This window comes from Salmo salar, chromosome 29, assembly GCF_965601325.2.
Source record: "Salmo salar chromosome 29, fSalSal1, whole genome shotgun sequence".
Classification (NCBI taxonomy): Eukaryota; Metazoa; Chordata; class Actinopteri; order Salmoniformes; family Salmonidae; genus Salmo; species Salmo salar.
Genome location: NC_138319.1, coordinates 29,688,912 through 29,706,115, shown reverse-complemented (window position 1 = coordinate 29,706,115; position 17,204 = coordinate 29,688,912). Strand labels below are relative to the sequence as shown.

At 46.7% G+C, this 17,204-nt stretch overlaps 1 protein-coding gene across 7 annotated transcripts; it reads right to left on the bottom strand.

Annotated features, from left to right (window-relative positions):
* Nucleotides 1–669: 669 nt before the first annotated feature.
* Nucleotides 670–16,915, bottom strand: LOC106590561 (histone-lysine N-methyltransferase EZH2). Of its 7 annotated transcripts, none has more exons than XR_014383096.1 (21): nt 16,514–16,915; nt 14,491–14,602; nt 14,272–14,400; nt 14,002–14,121; nt 10,938–11,058; nt 10,689–10,868; nt 10,046–10,151; nt 9,803–9,972; nt 9,608–9,705; nt 9,321–9,528; nt 9,080–9,246; nt 8,296–8,393; nt 8,120–8,160; nt 7,830–7,955; nt 7,554–7,732; nt 7,357–7,452; nt 7,148–7,229; nt 6,987–7,067; nt 6,666–6,750; nt 1,850–3,896; nt 670–1,808 (listed from the first exon to the last, which is right to left on the bottom strand). XR_014383096.1 is itself a non-coding variant. In XM_014181671.3 (20 exons), the coding sequence occupies exons 2-20, from the start codon at nt 14,593–14,595 to the stop codon at nt 3,836–3,838; spliced, it is 2,253 nt and encodes a 750-aa protein (XP_014037146.3). In that variant the 5' UTR covers nt 14,596–14,602; nt 16,514–16,915; the 3' UTR covers nt 670–3,835. The 7 variants fall into 7 exon arrangements, 4 of the variants coding, with proteins under 4 accessions (XP_014037146.3, XP_014037147.3, XP_014037148.3 ...); XR_014383094.1 differs by having other exon boundaries at nt 670–2,010; nt 2,084–3,896; XR_014383095.1 differs by having other exon boundaries at nt 670–2,411; nt 2,447–3,896.
* Nucleotides 16,916–17,204: the final 289 nt, after the last annotated feature.

Sequence of the window (17,204 nt, the reverse complement as noted above, 5' to 3'; positions counted from 1 at the left end):
TTGCCAGAGACGCGACACCAGTCCATTAGTCTTTTTGTTCTGTATCTACGGAAGCGACCCAGTCGTATATATTATTTTTGACGTTTAACATGACTGAAGTTAGACGTAGTTGGCTAGCTAGCAAGCAAGGGAGAAGAACGTTGCCAGCCAGTATGGCAATGGAACACTTAGAACAAACACGTCCATAGATACAGAACAAAATGACTGAATGACTGGGTCATAGAACGAACGACCAATAGAACGAACGACCAGCCAGCTTGGGTAGCAACCCTAGATTTGTGTCGGGACTATATCTTGTGGAAGGATGAAATAGTATGAACAAATTCATCAAAACAGCATGAATAAAAATGTCAATCATTATTTGAATATGTTGTAATCCATTTAAAAGTGATAATGCCCAGCTGTCTGGCAACATGGAGAGACACTGGGAGGAGAGGAACGGAGAAGCCCCTGTAGTCTGAGACGGACCAACTGAACTGATGCCACTGCTGCATAGTTTGCTGCGTTTACATGATCAGAATTGGGCTGCCTTTTTTTTTATTCACTATTTGGTCTTTTGAACAAATCAGATCTGATTGGTCAAAAGACCAATAAATCTGAATTGGGCTGCCTGTATAAAACGCAGCCTGTGAGAACAAGACATTAGCGGCTCAAAGAACAATTGACACCTTTTATTTGCTCTTATTTTATTAAGCATAACTTTGAACAATACTCCCTGTAAACAATAAAAATCAGCATCTTGGTAGTCAGAAGAGTGGTCCCGGAGACAACTGGAGGAAACCAGGGCTACGTTCAGGAGGGAACATTAGAAATGTCTTGTGTAGAGTAGTTTCACTATTCTATATGACAGAGAAGCATGGCTCTTTAAATAGTAGGCCTGTATTTCTATCTGAATATTCTAGAATATTGAATCCCACTGGACGCCAGCCATGTATACTTCAGGGAGTATACATCTAACAGATCGGTAGGATACTAGCCAAGATGGTGGATAAATGTCTTACTCAGGCTGTTTACCATTGAAAAAAAAGGTCACAGTTGCAGTCTATTTAAGGGGTGTCTCCCCCATAGACACCAAAGGGATAGCGACTGGGTCTGGTCTACTTAGTTCATTGACTGTATATGAACCAGAAACAACGAGGGAGTGGGACGTCTCTCTTCCTCTTCCGTCTCTGACACTAATCTTTGGGAGCTGCTGTGTCTGCTGGTTTTCCAGTCAAACTGATTTAGACCAGGTTACAGTCTGAGCAATTTGTGCATCATTGGATCAATGAATCTCCCAGAGTTCCCCAGCCCTGTCCTAACATGAGCAACATAAACTACTTAAAACAGTCTCCTGACTTCACCCATCCACTAAACACAACCGTCAGTCATCGATATCTGTTCGTAGGCCTTTACAGAGCCATCCCAGCTGCCGGTCAAGTTGACACAATAAGTTAGTTGTAAAAACAGGAGAAGTCCGTCTCACTAAACATGATTCAAGGCTGGCGTCAAATCTGCAGTATTCACTAGCACCAGGCGTCACTAGATTACAGTAGCAGGCAGGTCTTCCCCAGACTACAAACATGGAACCGTCATCATGCATCAGATTGAGGATACATCATCAATAACCAGCTCTAATCAAGTGACTATTCAGTGTTCCAACAAGATTCAAGACACAGCAGATACCTGGGGGCGTTTACAAAACCTCAATACGTGACAAAACATGACATTGTCCTAGCAGTAGTATCACCTAGAACAGAGACCCCAAAGCATCCCTCAGGTCATCACCTAGAACAGAGACCCCATCAAAGCATCCCTCAGGTCATCACCTAGAACAGAGACCCCAAAGCATCCCTCAGGTCATCATCACCTAGAACAGAGACCCCATCAAAGCATCCCTCAGGTCATCACCTAGAACAGAGACCCCAAAGCATCCCTCAGGTCATCACCTAGAACAGAGACCCCAAAGCATCCCTCAGGTCATCATCACCTAGAACAGAGACCCCATCAAAGCATCCCTCAGGTCATCACCTAGAACAGAGACCCCAAAGCATCCCTCAGGTCATCACCTAGAACAGAGACCCCAAAGCATCCCTCAGGTCACCATCTAGAACAGAGACCCCATCAAAGCATCCCTCAGGTCATCACCTAGAACAGAGACCCCATCAAAGCATCCCTCAGGTCATCACCTAGAACAGAGACCCCATCAAAGCATCCCTCAGGTCACCATCTAGAACAGAGACCCCATCAAAGCATCCCTCAGGTCATCACCTAGAACAGAGACCCCAAAGCATCCCTCAGGTCACCATCTAGGACAGAGACCCCATCAAAGCATCCCTCAGGTCATCACCTAGAACAGAGACCCCATCAAAGCATCCCTCAGGTCACCATCTAGAACAGAGACCCCATCAAAGCATCCCTCAGGTCATCACCTAGAACAGAGACCCCAAAGCATCCCTCAGGTCACCATCTAGAACAGAGACTCCATCAAAGCATCCCTCAGGTCATCACCATCTAGAACAGAGACCCCATCAAAGCATCCCTCAGGTCATCACCTAGAACAGAGACCCCATCAAAGCATCCCTCAGGTCATCATCACCTAGAACATAAACCCCATTAAAGCATCCCTCAGGTGGTCATCACCTAGAACACAGACCCCATCAAAGCATCCATCAGGTGGTCATCACCTAGAACAGAGACCCCATCAAAGCATCCCTCAGGTCATCACCATCTAGAACAGAGACCCCATCAAAGCATCCCTCAGGTCATCATCACCTAGAACAGAGACCCCATCAAAGCATCCCTCAGGTCATCATCACCTAGAACACAGACCCCATTAAAGCATCCCTCAGGTGGTCATCATCAAAACATTGAAACAAGTGAAACAGACAGAAGATGAATTTTGGAATAAACCAGATGTAGTCACAGAAGAAAACACAGCTAGTTCTGCTCGTCATCACTCATCCTTTCACTGTCACCAAGCTCAGACGGCGCCAACAGAGATGGTCACCTCGAGTCCTTAGGAAATTATGCAGTATTTTGATTTCTCATCCAAATATTTATTTGTACATATTCTTATTCCATCCCTTTAGATGTGAGTATAAGGTAGTTGTTGTGGAATTGTTAGATTACTTGTTAGAGATTACTGCAGTCAGAACTAGAAGCACAAGCATTTCACTACACTCGCATTAACATCTACTAACCATGTGTATGTGACCATTTACATCTGCTAACCACGTGTATATGACCATTAACATCTGCTAACCATGTGTATGTGACCAATAAAATGTGATTTCACCTCCGATATCAGGCTATAGTCTCAAAACAGTGTTCTGGCACTCCAGTGTGTGTCTGTGGGGTCTGAGACCAAGGTTTGGATACTGGCTGGGGAGTGGGGAAATCACCAGTTACGGAAATATTTTTAATCCACATTTAGTCTAGCTGGTGGTGAGGGGCTAATGCCAGGCCCTAACAAAAAAAAGGTTTTGGTCCCAGTAAAAGATTTACAACCAGTTGTGATTTCAGAGTCAATAATGTGTGCATTCATCTGGATTGGTTCCCTTTAGCTCTGTGATACTTTTTATACTTGCGGTCAGTCAGTGGATTTATTAACACCTGTGAATGTTTATTAGCCGTAAACAGGAAGGACTTTCTAGTGACCAGTTACCAAGAGGCTCACAAATCCCAGAGAACTGGAAGATTTGTTTGTAGAAAAATTATTCAAAGTGAGATAAAGAGACTTTCCAGAATTCTTGAAGCATCCCAGGATGCCGACAAAGAGTCGTTTGGGGTTCCTGAAGAGAGTGTGTGTGTGTGTAAGGCCTTTGTGTTGATCCAGAGGAGGTAGAAGAGGGGATCATGGTATCTCTGACTCCCGCTCGATGCCGACGTACTTCAGAGCATCAGCCTGACTGTACCTGAGAGAGAAACATGACCAGTTAGCTAGAGATGTCAAACCAACCACAAAGTGTGAGTGTATGTGTACGTATAAAAGCTGGTTTACAGTTACTCTAACGTCATGTCAGTAGACAATTAGAATGCGACAAGTGTTGATGGTGAAAACATCTTAATTTATAATCCGGAGGAATGTCTGAAGACTGTCAGTTTCCTTGTCTCACGGGCATGAAAAAAGTGAACGTCTCTGCGACTGTCACAACATTCATTGTCGTGGTTACTGGGCTGCTATAGCAACAAGACCAAACCCATCTGTGCAGAGACTGCTGGAGGTCTAAAATAGTCCAGTAGCATTACCTGCTTTTACTTTAGTCACTCACAACCGTAAGCTGTTTCCTGTAAGCTCGCCATTACCTTGTAAATAATGTTGAGGGTTTATGTTCCGCAATGAATAAAAAGTGGCTGCAGTTAAGACCCTGTCAGCTATACTCTGGTCATTAACGCGCTAACAACGAACCAAAACATTGTTTAAAAAGTTGCTTTTAGTTGCCTGGCTTGCTAAATTGACATTCAGGTCATTTAAACTGATGGGATTATTGGAGTTCAAAAGGCCTTCAAACTCAACTCTGGACCACTAATAAAAGGACTGATTTCCACCTAGGAAGACCAGGTGTGTGCAGTTATTTATCAGGTAGAACAGAAACCCAGCAGGTTCCGGACCTTGTAGGGTCAGAGATAAATACCCCTGAAATAGAGACAGTATGCTATTTGGAACACCAGGCCGCTGAAGTCATGCAGAGACTGTCGTTTTGCGTTTATCCTTCTTCATAACGATGACACATTTGATGTCGGACGACAAAACGTTCATGATGTCGCTGCGACAGAGGTCTACAGTCATGTCCATAGACCCGAATGCACTGTAGGTTTCGAGTTGAAAGTATTCAGACCCCTTGACTTTTTCCACATTACAGCCTCATTGTAAAATGTATTAAAAATTACTTTTTTTCCCTCATCAATCCACACACATAATGCCATAGCAATATGCCACAACAAAAACAGGTCTAGAAACGTCTGCAAATGTAAAAAAATAAAGTATTCAGACCCTTTGCTCTGAGACACAAAATTGAGCTCAGGTGCATCCTGTTTCCATTTATCATCCTGTTGTTTCTCTTGATTGGAGTCCACCTGTGGTAAATTCAATTGATTAGACATGATTTGGAAAGGCAAACACATCTTTCTATATAAAGGTCCCACAGTTGACAGTGCATGTCAGAGCAAAAACCAAGCCATGGGGTCGAAGGAATTGTCCGTAGAGCTCCGAGACAGGACTGTGTTGAGGCACAGATCTGGGGAAGGGTACCAAAAAAATGTCTGCAGCATTGAAGATCCAAAAACACAGTGGCCTCCATCATTCTTAAATGAAAAAAGTTTGGAACTACCAAGACTCTTCCTAGAGCTGGCCTCCCTGCCAAACTGAGCAAATTAGGGAAGAAGGGCCTTGGTCAGGGAGGTGACCAAGAACCCGATGGTCACTTTGACAGAGTTCCTCTGCGGAGATGGTTTCCTTTCTGGAAGGTTCTCCCATCTCTGCAGCACTCCACCAAACAGGCATTTATGGTAGTGGCCAGAGGGAAGCCACTCCTCTGCAAAAGTCACATGACAGCTCACTTGGAGTTTGCCAAAAAGCACTTAAAGACTCAGCCCATGAGAAACAAGATTATCTGGTCTGATGAAAACAAGATTGAACACTTTGGCTAAATGTCAAGCATCGCGTCTGGAGGAAACCTGGCACCATCTCTACGGTGAAGCATGGTGGTGGCAGCATCATGCTGTGGGGATATTTTTCAGAGGCAGGGACTGGGAGACTAGTCAGGATCGAGGGAAAGATGAACGGAGCAAATTACAGAGAGATCCTTGATGAAGTCCTGAGTGCTCTGGAGCAGGTTCTCAGACTGGGGCAAAGGTTCAACTTCGAACAGGACAACGACCCTAAGCACACAGCCAAGACAACGCAGGAGTAGCTTCGGGACAAGTCTCTGAATGTCCTTGAGTGGCCCAGCCAGAGCCTGGATGTGAACCCAATCTAACATCTCTGGAGAGACCTGAAAATAGCTCTTCAGCGACGCTCCCCATCCAACCTGACAGAGCTTGAGAGGATCTGCAGAGAAGAATGGGAGAAACTCCCCAAATACAGGTGTGCCAAGCTTGTAGCATCATACCCAAGAAAACTCGAGGCTGCAATCGCTGCCTATTGTGCTTCAATAAAGTACTGAGTGAAAGGTCTGAATACATATGTAAATTAGATAGATTTGCAAACATTTCTAAATATCTGTTTTTGATTTGTCATTATTTAGTATTGTGTGTAGATTGAGGGGGAAAAAACATTTAATCAATTTTAAAATAAGGCTGTAACGTAACAAAATGTGGGAAAAGTCAAGAGGTCTGAATGAGGCCCTGTACCTGAAGAGTTTGTCATTGAGACCAAACGGGGAGGGAAATCGACACCCTCAGAGTATTCACATGGACACGTGCTGATTAATACGATCCTAGTTGACCCGGCCGCCAGGCTGCAGACCGGCTGGTCAGTAACCCCGTTGACCCGGCCGCAGACCGGCTGGTCAGTAACCCCGTTGACCCGGCCGCAGACCGGCTGGTCAGTAACCCCGTTGACCCGGCCGCAGACCGGCTGGTCAGTAACCCCGTTGACCCGGCCGCAGACCGGCTGGTCAGTAACCCCGTTGACCCGGCCGCCAGGCCGCAGACCGGCTGGTCAGTAACCCTGATATACTGACCTGTAGTCAAAGAAGAGCTCCTCTCCAGTCTGGATGGTTCTCTTAGCGAAGATCCCTATCCTGTGGTCCCCATTCACCATCATCACTGCAGAGAGAGGAGACCGTCAGTACAACACAGAGGTCTTCTCAGTCAAACGCTGCATCAGAGTTACGTCTGTTGGTCCCATCTGCCAGTGTATTAAGTTATAGACACCAGACTGGCTGGATCAGCTGATATACATCTGCTGGTTTAAAACACTGCTCTACGATACTTTCATCTTGACCCCTGGGGAAACATTCACACAAAATCAACTAATGAAAGTGTTTTAAGGGCTGTCTGACCTTTTGCATAGCAGTTGGGCTGGACGGAATGGTTGGCAAAACGAATCTTGTTTCCCTTCCTAGTAGCATCCACTACAAAGTCTGGGGAAGGGAGGGGGTTAGCTTGCCCTCCCACTTACACAAAAACATTATTTCAATCCTTTTGTGTATGTGTGTGTTACCATTGTTGAGGTTGAACAGGAAGCTACACATGTATTTGTCATAGACCTTCCCTCTGCGATCAGCCTCATCTTGGGAGATTATCTACAAGGAGGAGAGAGAACACACACACACACACAGGATCAACAAACAGAACACAATTATTTTCCACAGGTTTGTACATCACACACAAGCAGGCAAAACCCATCACCCAGACAGAGTTGAGTCTCACCTCCCCACAGTACTCAGAGATGAACTCATTCTTCTGAACTGGCTCTTTGATGAAGATGCCCCAGCCTGCGACATCAGACGGCGCTAGGAGTAGGTGCTGAGAGGTGGGGGCAAAATAGTGAGCAACAGATACCAAATTAACAAAGGAAAAATCCTGTACAGCTGGACAATGCGATCCATACTGTGAGTGTGTTTTACCTTCTTGGCCCCCCTCTGTATGGAGCAGTTTTTACAGGAAACGTTCTTGCTGTCCCAGTGTTCAGCAGCTCCGCAGGTCAGACAGAGGTCAGGGTCACACTCCCTGACCGCCAGGTAACACGGACACTGCTTGGTGTTGCACTGGGCCTTACACCTGCATCCTGGGAAACGGTTCTGACCTGCACACACACAGAGGGTTAGAGTGAGTGTGTCACAGACACTGGTCATCTGCAATGTAATATTGTATGTTAATAAAGTATTTAAAAATGTCCTCACACTCCGAGCTGCACTGGCAGAATTTCTCACAGAAGTTCTGAGCGGTGACGCAGGGGCAGGAGGAGTCACAGGGCTGGTGGGGGTGGTCACATGGCTGGTAGTTATACACGTGGTTGGACGAGCCATCTATAGGGGGAGGGGTCAAGCACAGGTCAGCAACTTGCAACAAAAAAGAAATGAGTCATAAACTCGTCACATTGACCACAACACATTGAAAGATTGTGTGGAGCCACAAGCTAACAGAGTATTCTGAAGGTTCTAATGGTATGGGAGATGGAGACAATCGTCACCTTTCTTCAGCTGGATCTTCCTGCAGTAAGTGGCCCATAACCTGAAAACACCACCACCAGTAAATTAGTATGTATTTTCCATGAAAGTTGACAACCAGATCCTTGGACTGTACCCTTCTCAGTCGCCCCGTTAGCGAACCCTCAAGCAGTCAGTCTATATTTTGGGCGAGGCTTACCTGTGGTGTTTCCGCTTCTTCTTGCGAGGGGGCGTGTCTTCGTCCTCAGCCGGAGCGCGAGCGATGATACTAGACTCCTTTACTCTGAAGTCGTAGACCTAGAGACAAACATTACTAGACAATATACAACCTGCCAAGTTAGCCCACAATGTTATTTATTTTATGTCACCTTTATTTAACCAGGTAGGCAAGTTGAGAACAAGTTCTCATTTACAACTGCGACCTGGCCAAGATAAAGCAAAGCGGTTCGACACAAACAACAACACAGAGTTACACGTGGAGTAAAACAAACCTAGAGTCAATAATATAGTAGAAAAATAAGTCTATATACAAAGTGAGCAAATGAGGTGAGATAAGGGAGGTAAAGGCAATAAATAGGCCATGGTGGCAAAGTAAATACAATATAGCAAGTAAAACACTGGAATGGTAGATTCGTAGTAGAAGAAAGTGCAAAGTAGAAATAGAAATAATGGGGTGCAAAGGAGCAAAATAAATAAATAAATAAATACAGTAGGGGAAGTGGTAGTAGTTTGGGCTAAATTATAGATGGGCTATGTACAGGTGCAGTGATCTGTGAGCTGCTCTGACAGCTGGTGCTTAAAGCTAGTGAGGGAGATAAGTGTTTCCAGTTTCAGAGATTTTTGCAGTTCGTTCCAGTCATTGGCAGCAGAGAACTGGAAGGAGAGACGGTTATGAGTCCAAAGGGGGGAAAAAAAATGGAAGAAATGTGAAAGGCAGAGAAAATGACTTTCAGCATAGGTGCTGTGGTGATAGATACACACACCTGTCTGCAGGTCTTGGATCCTATGAGTCGGGCTATAGGGCAGTAGTTATCATAGTAGGTTCCGATGAGAACCCTAAAGAGTGAAGCCTCGGCAGCGCTCCAATCAACAACCTGAGGATCACACGTCAGCTTCAACTTCACTGGAGTCTGGCACCGTGAGTTACCCTCTAGAATACACAAGGTAATGGTTAGTGTGTGTGTGTTGGTGTGTGTGTGTGTGTGTGTGTGTGGTGGTGCGTACCTGAGCTGCTAGTGGTGTCCTTATCATCATCGTCGTCGTCTTTCCCCTCCTGCTCGCTGTCAGTGTCTTTGGTATCCGTGGAGACTGTTGGTGTGCTGGGCCGGCTGTTGCCGCTGGGTCGTCCCCGGCGACGGATCACGGGGCGTTTGGAAGGAGTCTTGGACCTCTCGGTTGCCATGCCGTCAGGGTACTCCCTCACCAAACCATCCTAGACAACCACCACAGAACAACAATCAGAACTGGAGGTGTCTCTCTCTGTGTGTGTGTGTGTGTGTGTGTGTACTTGCCTGCACCAGGTACATATAGCACTCGTCACCACAGGGTTTACTGTCCACCAGATTCTCCATGTTTTTACGCTTATAGGTGTTAGGAGTCGCATGGAAGGCTGAAGAGAGAGACAGAGGAGAGAGATTAGTGGTCACAGTGAAGTCAGAGAGGTGCAGAACAGTCTAAATGGAGAGAGAGAGAGAGTGTGTCCGTACACTCACGGTGCAGGAAGCAGTCGTATTTGAAGCAGCGTCGGCAGAACAGTGTGTGGAAGGAGTGTAGACTCTGTTCTCTCTGAACGGAGCGAGCGTTAGGACCGTCCATGTTAGGAGTACACTCTGGAGGCAATGCACCCGGCAACTGGGGCTCTGTCAGCTCCTTGTATCTGATAACACACACCTCATTATAGTACAGACAAAACAGAAATATGCACTACTGACACACACAGGAGTACTTACTTCTCTTTGAGTACCTCTGTGGAGCCCTTATCAGGGAACATGGAGGAAATGGCCTCAAAGATCTTATCAGACGGAAACTTCTTGGAACTGTCACTGCTGCCTTGGCCTGCAAGCAGAGAACACATAGGGGTTTCACACACACACACACACACACAACTTCTTAAAAAACAGTCACTGCTGCCTTGGCCTGCAAGCAGAGAACACATAGGGGTTTCACACACACACACACAACTTCTTAAAAAACAGTCACTGCTGCCTTGGCCTGCAAGCAGAGAACACATAGGGGTTTCACACACACACACACAACTTCTTAAAAAACAGTCACTGCTGCCTTGGCCTGCAAGCAGAGAACACATAGGGGTTTCACACACACACACACACACACAACTTCTTAAAAAACAGTCACTGCTGCCTTGGCCTGCAAGCAGAGAACACATAGGGGTTTCACACACACACACACACACACACACAACTTCTTAAAAAACAGTCACTGCGGCAGCCCACACAGGACACAGGAGGGTAAGGAGAGATCAAGACCTGAGAGGACCTAGGGAAGGGAACTAGGTGAGATAAAGGGGAGAGGGAATAGTTTTGGGATAAGGCTAATTTATATTCTTGGTTGGATAATAGCAGTCTGCCTTACTGTCAGTGTTGATCAGGGATTCCTGGTGGGAATCCTCAACCATGTGGTCCTTCCCCTCACACAGCTCCATCTTCAACTCCTGCTCTTCTTCATCAAAATCTAAATCCTCCTCGTTGTCACTGTACTGGGTCAGGGCCCCCACCAGCTCCACAAAGATCTCATCGTTAATGAAGCCACACTCTGGAATCACACACACCAGTGATTAAACATGCCATCAAATCAAAAGGTGATCATATAAAACAGTCTTACCCCTGTCTCCGTGAACTTTGCCGTCGTAGTTCTTGATGAGTTCCTCTATGAAGGTTCCGTCTTGGTCCAGAACCTCGTCTCCCATGTAGGGGATGTTGTGGAGAACTGTCTCATCTTCTACCTACAAGGCAGGCCAGGTGTGTGAATAGGCTAGGTTGTTCAGTAGGCGAGGTGACACCTGGTCTACTGACACACACACACCTGGTCTACTGACACACACACACACACACGCCTGGCCTACTGACACACACACACACACACACACACACACACACACACACACACACACACACACACACACGCCTGGCCTACTGACACACACACACACACACCCCCCGCCTGGCCTACTGACACACACACACGCCTGGCCTACTGACACACACACACACCTGGCCTACTGACATTCTTCTGACACCTAGCCTACTGACAAACACCTGGCCCACTGACACAAACCTGGCATACTGACATTCTTCAGACACCTGGCCTACTGACAGTCTTCAGACACCTGGCCTACTGACAGTCTTCAGACACCTGGCCTACTGACATTCTGACACCTAGCCTACTGACATTCTGACACCTAGCCTACTGACATTCTGACACCTAGCCTACTGACATTCTGACACCTAGCCTACTGACATTCTGACACCTAGCCTACTGACATTCTGACACCTAGCCTACTGACATTCAGACACCTAGCCCACTGACATTCTGACACCTAGCCCACTGACATTCTGACACCTAGCCCACTGACATTCTGACACCTAGCCCACTGACATTCTGACACCTAGCCTACTGACATTCTGACACCTAGCCTACTGACATTCTGACACCTAGCCTACTGACATTCTGACACCTAGCCTACTGACATTCAGACACCTAGCCCACTGACATTCTGACACCTAGCCCACTGACATTCTGACACCTAGCCCACTGACATTCTGACACCTAGCCCACTGACATTCTGACACCTAGCCCACTGACATTCTGACACCTAGCCCACTGACACGACACCTAGCCCACTGACACGACACCTAGCCCACTGACTCAGACACCTAGCCCACTGACACGACACCTAGCCCACTGACTCAGACACCTAGCCCACTGACATTCAGACACCTAGCCTACTGACATTCAGACACCTAGCCTACTGACATTCTGACACCTGGCCTACTGACATTCTGACACCTAGCCTACTGACATTCTGACACCTGGCCTACTGACATTCTGACACCTGGCCTACTGACATTCTGACACCTGGCCTACTGACATTCTGACACCTGGCCCACTGACATTCTCGACACCTGGCCCACTGACATTCTCGACACCTGGCCCACTGACATTCTCGACACCTGGCCCACTGACATTCTCGACACCTGGCCCACTGACATTCTGACACCTAGCCCACTGACAGACACCTAGCCCACTGACAGACACCTAGCCCACTGACAGACACCTAGCCCACTGACAGACACCTAGCCCACTGACAGACACCTAGCCCACTGACAGACACCTAGCCCACTGACAGACACCTAGCCCACTGACAGACACCTAGCCCACTGACAGACACCTAGCCCACTGACAGACACCTAGCCCACTGACAGACACCTAGCCCACTGACAGACACCTAGCTCACTGACAGACACCTAGCCCACTGACAGACACCTAGCCCACTGACATTCTCGACACCTAGCCCACTGACATTCTCGACACCTAGCCTACTGACATTCTCGACACCTAGCCTACTGACATTCTGACACCTGGCCCACTGACATTCTTCTGACACCTGGCCCACTGACATTCTTCTGACACCTGGCCCACTGACATTCTTCTGACACCTGGCCCACTGACATTCTTCTTACACCTGGCCCACTGACATTCTTCTGACACCTGGCCCACTGACATTCTTCTGACACCTGGCCCACTGACATTCTTCTGACACCTGGCCCACTGACATTCTTCTGACACCTGGCCCACTGACATTCTTCTGACAGATACCTGGCCTACTGACAGATACCTGGCCTACTGACAGATACCTGGCCTACTGACAGATACCTGGCCTACTGACAGATACCTGGCCTACTGACAGATACCTGGCCTACTGACAGATACCTGGCCTACTGACAGATACCTGGCCTACTGACAGATACCTGGCCTACTGACAGATACCTGGCCTGCCTTGTAGGTAGAAGTAGTGAGTCAGTAGGCCAGGCATGTCCGAAGAACTCCATTAAAGTTTAAGAAATGACTATCAGCAAGTCGGGACTAGACTACTACATCAGATTGTATAACTACAGTTCCTGTACACCTGTCAGAACAAGCTTAGTATCGCACAGTGTTTTTATGTTAACCATGAAGTTCTGCTGTAGCAGTGTGTGTGTGTTAACCATGAAGTTCTGCTGTAGCAGTGTGTGTGTGTTAACCATGAAGTTCTGCTGTAGCAGTGTGTGTGTGTTAACCATGAAGTTCTGCTGTAGCAGTGTGTGTGTGTTAACCATGAAGTTCTGCTGTAGCAGTGTGTGTGTGTTAACCATGAAGTTCTGCTGTAGCAGTGTGTGTGTGTTAACCATGAAGTTCTGCTGTAGCAGTGTGTGTGTGTTAACCATGAAGTTCTGCTGTAGCAGTGTGTGTGTGTTAACCATGAAGTTCTGCTGTAGCAGTGTGTGTGTGTTAACCATGAAGTTCTGCTGTAGCAGTGTGTGTGTGTTACCCATGAAGTTCTGCTGTAGCAGTGTGTGTGTGTTAACCATGAAGTTCTGCTGTAGCAGTGTGTGTGTGTTAACCATGAAGTTCTGCTGTAGCAGTGTGTGTGTGTTAACCATGAAGTTCTGCTGTAGCAGTGTGTGTGTGTTAACCATGAAGTTCTGCTGTAGCAGTGTGTGTGTGTTAACCATGAAGTTCTGCTGTAGCAGTGTGTGTGTGTTAACCATGAAGTTCTGCTGTAGCAGTGTGTGTGTGTTAACCATGAAGTTCTGCTGTAGCAGTGTGTGTGTGTTAACCATGAAGTTCTGCTGTAGCAGTGTGTGTGTGTGTGTGTGTGTGTGTGTGTGTGTGTGTGTGTGTTTACCATGAAGTTCTGCTGTAGCGGGGACCAGGAGTACATGACAGGGACAGAGGCTACAGCGTTGAGCGTCTTCAGAGGGATCACCTGTTTGGAGAACTCAGAGAAACCACTGTCCACCGTACACTGTAGGAGACAATATACACATTAGAGAACTCAGACAAGTCACACTGGTGCAGAAGTGTAAAAGGTGAAACATGGTGAAAAACAAACAGATGTTTAAAACATGGATTTAGGATATCTTTGGCTGGGTGCGTGTGTGACGTGAACGCTGACCTCTCTGGTCCCTCGTAACGAGCTAACAGATGTCATGATGTGAAGGGGCTGGATCCTCCTGGACTTCCAATCAGCATTCAGGATGTCTGTCCGTTCCAAGATCCTCTGACGGTTAGAGTTAAACATACTCTAGGTAGGAGAAAACGCACTGTCAGAAACCTTTCTCTCTCTCTCTCTGTGTGTGCGTGTGTGTGCGCGTGCGTGCGTGCGTATGTGTACCTTGACCTCGTCGGCCCGTCTGAAGCGTAGCCTCATGTACTCACACTTCACCCTCCTCCTCCAACCCACTGGTCCCTTCACAGAGCGCTTCCCTGTCAGCACCATGGTCAACCTGGAACACAGGCTTTTATCATGCACAGTACAGGAGAAAAGGCAAAGACCTATGCATCCGCGCTAAGGGCTGAGATTTGACATTTTACAAAAACACAACGGAACTTTGGACACCATTGCTCGTCATTGTACATGTTGATAAGGGGCAGAGTCTCTTTCCAGAGTCAAGAACGGTCATTCTAGTTTCCGTTCCCATCTCTCTACACACGTTCTACAGATGCACTGAGAAATACAACGCCAGGCCAGTTCAAAGACGGGGAAACACCCCAAACTAACTTCTTGTTTCATGTCTCTAATTCACATTCAAAAGCTTTATTGTCCATTTACTTGGGGTAAAACAGAAATCACAAAATCAGTCAGCTTCCATCACAGGCTCAGTCCCAAACACAGTACTGCAGCCTCCATAATAACATCTGCTTTAGTAGAGAAATCCTGGAGAAATGGATGTTGGAGATGGCCCAAGTTCACAAGCTGCAGAAATCATGTGTCTGCTTCAAGACTGCTGTCTGATTGGTCAAAACCACATACTGATGACACACTACTAGAAAGAATACTGGCTCTAGCTCTGGGTAGAGGAACTAGAGTCTCCTTTTGTTCATCTGCCCTGACATTGTCATATCTGACCAGCCTGGGTGGGCCTGGTCTAATCCAATCAGATCTCCTTCCTTGAGGTCACATACACTCTACGGGCTGCCATGGAAACCTGTCATCACACACCACCAGGCACCACACTGGATACTGATGTCTAGGGTTTCTCTAAGCAGAGAATGACTCTCAGTAGGTTTACACAATATAACTTTACTTTGGCCATAGTTACAGGGAACAAACAACGTATTCTGCTGTCATTTCTCAACCCAGACAGCACACCTCATACAGACATGAAGTTGAGAGGAACACAGGGTCAAGCTGCAGTGCAGCACCCCTGGATCGAGAGCAACGGTTGGGGATTGTTGTGAGGAGGAAGTGAACCCAGCAGACCAACAGTTGCCAGATAATTTCCCCCAACACCCGGTCCGGATTCGAACAGGCGACCTTTAGGCTATAGGTCAAACTTTTTAAGCCGCTGGGCTACAAGGCTACTCGAATCTTTGTGTTTAACAGTTCGATACAAACACGTTCAGATGTTCGATGAGGTTCTCAATATTAAGACGAAGACCGGAGGGTACAATTAACAATCGTATAAGGTAATGCTGTACTACACTAGTGGAAGACCACTAAATCCCCTACTAGTAACATGCTGCGTAAATTCTAATCTACTACGAAAAAGTAACTTCCGGTCATAGTTGTATAACACCTAGTCAAAACCCTCTCAACTGTCTCTAGTGACACACATTGGATTTATTTTGTTCATCAAACCGCTTTGCTGTCATCGCCAAATCAATCGCTGTCATGTCAAATTTGACAGAATTGTAGTTAAGTGGTTTTCAACGTAGCTAGTATCAAGCAAACTTGCCAATTCATATGAAGCTAGCTAAGTGTATTTCAACCCATCCTACCAGATCATTCTGATTCTTGTGAATGTATGCCTTGACATGACGGACACTGAGTAACGTTAAGGCTTGAATGACACCGCTACAAAGTTCAATAAAGTTAAAACGTTGCCAGGCATGAGTCAATGCGGAAACATTGAAGGAAAACCCGTCCACAGCAGATAAAAACACCCGAGTTAATTGGCACAACTATCATATTTCCACATTGGCTGGCTAACTGTTTTGCTTTATGTCTGATAACTGCCAGATCAGGCAAGTCCAGAGCGGGGTCAACGAACAGTAGTATCCTTCCCTACCTAGCTGGTTGGCCAGCAAGCTAACTAGCGACCAAGACAGAGGAAGCTAACGTTGTGACTTGCTATTAGTATTATTTGTTTTTCACTGAGGAAAGAACAATTGTATATTTTGACAGCGGATCCTACCTGCAGAGAGGGGTCGGTCCTCATTCAATGTAGTGACTCGGGATCGACTGGACACACACCGACAAATGTTTCGTTAATCGGAATTACAACTGTTTTGTTGGCTAGCTCGTTAGCAGAGGGAGAAGCCGTGGTGGTGATAAATTGAAATCGCGCATCCGCTGAGTGGACTACCAGCTCTAACTAGCGAACGAACAACACCGGCTCGCTACACAAAACCGGGCGCTTCTCTTTGGTCTGCACTTCCCAATGGAAATAACACGGATTGTTTGAGGCTGTTAACGGATTTATTGTAAATATACTAATTTTATTGAACAGTTTTTCTCAATTGCAATGTTTTCCGCCTAAGGACCTGACTGACTATTCAAACATCTCTCCGTCTATCGCTCAACATCCGCCGCCCACTCCAACCACAGTGGCGTCAACGCGCGCCAAACATATGGGCCAATCACCGCAGCCGATATTCAAGCTTCTCACTGCGATGCATCACGATAGGTCTGATTGAATCGGGGAGCTGGCCAATAATAGGCAGCGCTACGTCGGGGGCCCGGATTGGGGGACATGTGGACAAGTTCCTTTTGTTCTCTCGGTTTTCTTTTATAGCATTATCTTTTCAATGACACAAATGTGTATATGCGAGGTGTTTACAGTCTCCCCTGGTACCACATTAACGTGCAACTATTTACAGTTACGA

What these genes read in the sequence shown, in the direction of transcription:
- LOC106590561 (XM_014181671.3), bottom strand. Translation starts at nt 14,595, where the DNA reads ATGGTGCTGACAGGGAAGCGCTCTGTGAAGGGACCAGTGGGTTGGAGG. An exon ending in GGACACCACTAGCAGCTCAG is followed by an intron (nt 9,247 to 9,320) that starts GTACGCACCACC and finishes TGTGTATTCTAG; the next exon opens with AGGGTAACTCACGGTGCCAG. An exon ending in TCTCTGAGTACTGTGGGGAG is followed by an intron (nt 7,230 to 7,356) that starts GTGAGACTCAAC and finishes TCCTCCTTGTAG; the next exon opens with ATAATCTCCCAAGATGAGGC.